The following is a 2,574-nucleotide window of genomic DNA, read 5'->3' on the forward strand; positions in this document are numbered from 1 at the left end:
GGAGAGCAAGGGAATCAAAGTCTAGAGCATCTAACGGCAACCATTAAACAGAACAAGAGAAGGGAACAGTAAGAGAGACTATGCGATATTACCAGAGAGAGCATTCCACGGCGGGCTTGACGAGGAAGATAGAAAACCACCCGGAGAATGACACAACCTAAGCGACAGTGCCCCTCAGGAAGCTAGACACGGCTCGTGGTGGCGGAAGCAGGTTGCGCTGGTGGCGCAGGAGCCGGTCCTCTTCGCTTGCTCGATCCGGGACAACATCGCGTATGGCAAGCCCGCCGCCGCCGACGACGAGGTGCGCGCGGCCGCCAGCACGGCCAACGCGGAGGCTTCGGTGGACGCCTTCCCGCGCGGGTTCGACACCATGGTTGGCGAGCGGGGCGTCCAGCTGTCGGGCGGGCAGAAGCAGCGGATCGCCATCGCGCGCGCGCTCCTCGTCGATCCAAAGGTGCTGCTGCTCGACGAGGCGACCTCGGCGCTGGACAGCGAGTCGGAGTTTGTCGTGCAGGAGGCGATCGACAGGCTGATGGCGTCGAGAACGACGGTGGTCATCGCGCACCGCCTCTCCACCATCCGAGACGCCTCGCTCATCTGCGTGGTGTCGAAGGGACGGATCGTCGAGCGCGGAACGCACCAGGAGCTGATGGCTGCGACTGGGCTGTACAAGCAGCTGACCGCGCGGCAGGCGCTTGGCCCGGGGGGGGGGAGGCGGATCGGGAGCGGGCCGTGAGGCGCGGGCTGGCGAGGGCGGGGCGGTGGAGGAGGCTGCCAGTCGCGTGGCAGGAGAGAGTAGAGCTCGGTGAAAGGTGTGTGGGTTAGGGTTTGCGGGGTACCTATGAACAGGAGCGAGTTCGCGCTGCGCTAGGCTCAGACGGCGCTGCTGCGCTAGGCTCAGTACGGCGAGTTTCGCGCTGCGCTAGGCTCAGTACGGCGAGTTTCGCGCTCCACGGCTACCATGTAGCATGTTCAATCCCCCCTCCGGGTGATGCCAGGGCAGCAAATCGGCTACGGGTGGTGCCATGCAGCCAGCGTGCCAGCCTGACCCCCTAGAGCCGCCCGGCACCACCGCACCGGTGCGAGGCGTGATCGTGCTGCTTGGGGTTCATGGGCTCGAATGCGGGTGTGAAAGTGAAAAGGAGATCCGAGGTGCCGATTTCGCACCAGGGTGCGAGGTTCGTGCTCCGTCCACAGGCTGCGAGCCGTCGAGTGCTCGCTTCGCACTTTCAATTGGGTCCGTTGGCGGCGTCACCCGCAAAAAGTTCTTCGGAAGCCACTGCCGTCTGGGCATGAGTTGCGCGTGGCGACCATGGACGCGACGCGCGTGTTGGAGACAGCCGCCTTATTGGTCGCCGCTTGCGCCCGCTCACGCCCGAGCTGCTTGCGGAGACTCGAGTCGCCGCGCGACGTGAACACGTCGTCGTTAGCGAGGTACTCCTGTGCCTCGCCCAGAGCGTGCTGCACTGCCGCATACTGCTGGCGGTAGGTTCGCGCCTTGAGGTGCAAATCTCTCCCCGCCTCTGCGTTCACCTTGTGACGGTGCCCTGGCAAAATCGTCCCGATTTCGATGCGCGATTTAGCTAAGTCCCAGAGCCGTTTACGCATGAGCGGGCCCCCTCACCAGCCTAGGGCTCGCGCTTCTGGCCCGAGGTGTCGCCGCTGCCTCCCGCGCCCTCCGGCGCCTGCTGCTACTGCCAGTCGGCCGGTCGGGTCCGCGCGACGGCTCCATCCTCGAGACGTAGCGGTCGCTGAGCGCTTTCTCGACCGCTACGTCTTCCAGTGCACCCACCCACCGCGACCCTCGAACCTGCGCTGCGCGGCGCAGTTGCTGCCGAGCGAGACGCCCCCGCCCGCGCAGGGGCGGCATCACCAGACGCTACCGCATGGCCGAGCAGCGAGCAGTGTGTGCCGCAGTGCCCGTCCGGGCCCTCTTGCAGCTGCCTCTATTGGGCGTAAACCGCGGATATAAGGGTCTATACGGAGGTGGGTGGCCTCTTAGAGGTATGGGAGCCGCTGGCACCGCGCTGGGCGCCGCGGATGCACGTACGAACGAACATTATGAAATCGGGACGATTTTGACCCAAAAATCACAAGGTGCCTTTGCCCCTGCGCGGCTCAGCGCGCCGCCGCAATCCGTCCCTCTTCGCCGTCGAAGGCCAAAGTCGACGGAATCGCCCAGGAGTTTGGCGCCGTCAGCACGGCGCAGTGCGAGGCGAGAGGCAAGCAGAATCCCATTCTGATGCACGGCGCAGAGAGACGCTGTCGGCTTGAGCATGCAACAATTAGGGTCGCGCGCGGTGGAAAACCATGCCGGTTGGCGTTCCGCCCACGGTTCGACGAGCCGAGGTAAGCCAAGCTTATGGGCTTGTGGGTACATGTCTCCGACACTCGGGAACACCGGTTATACGCGCGAGAAGCCTCACATGCGCCCTCGCGTGAATTAAAACGTGTTTCCGCCCCCAAAAGCTACAGTGTGAAGGGTTAGGGTTAGGGTTAGGGTTAGGGTTAGGGTTAGGGTTAGGGTTAGGGTTAGGGTTAGGGTTAGGGTTAGGGTTAGGGTTAGGGTTAGGG

The 2,574-nt window shown here is 64.0% G+C and overlaps 1 protein-coding gene across 1 annotated transcript; it reads left to right on the top strand.

Moving 5' to 3' along the window:
• Window positions 1-370: 370 nt before the first annotated feature.
• EMIHUDRAFT_254515 (hypothetical protein) lies at window positions 371-736 on the top strand (the record flags this gene model as incomplete). Its single annotated transcript, XM_005778491.1, has 1 exon — window positions 371-736. One exon carries the CDS (start codon window positions 371-373, stop codon window positions 734-736), a length of 366 nt encoding a protein of 121 aa, XP_005778548.1.
• Between the last annotated feature and the right edge of the window lie 1,838 nt (window positions 737-2,574).

This window comes from Emiliania huxleyi, assembly GCF_000372725.1.
Source record: "Emiliania huxleyi CCMP1516 unplaced genomic scaffold EMIHUscaffold_2449, whole genome shotgun sequence".
Taxonomy (NCBI): Eukaryota; Haptophyta; order Isochrysidales; family Noelaerhabdaceae; genus Emiliania; species Emiliania huxleyi.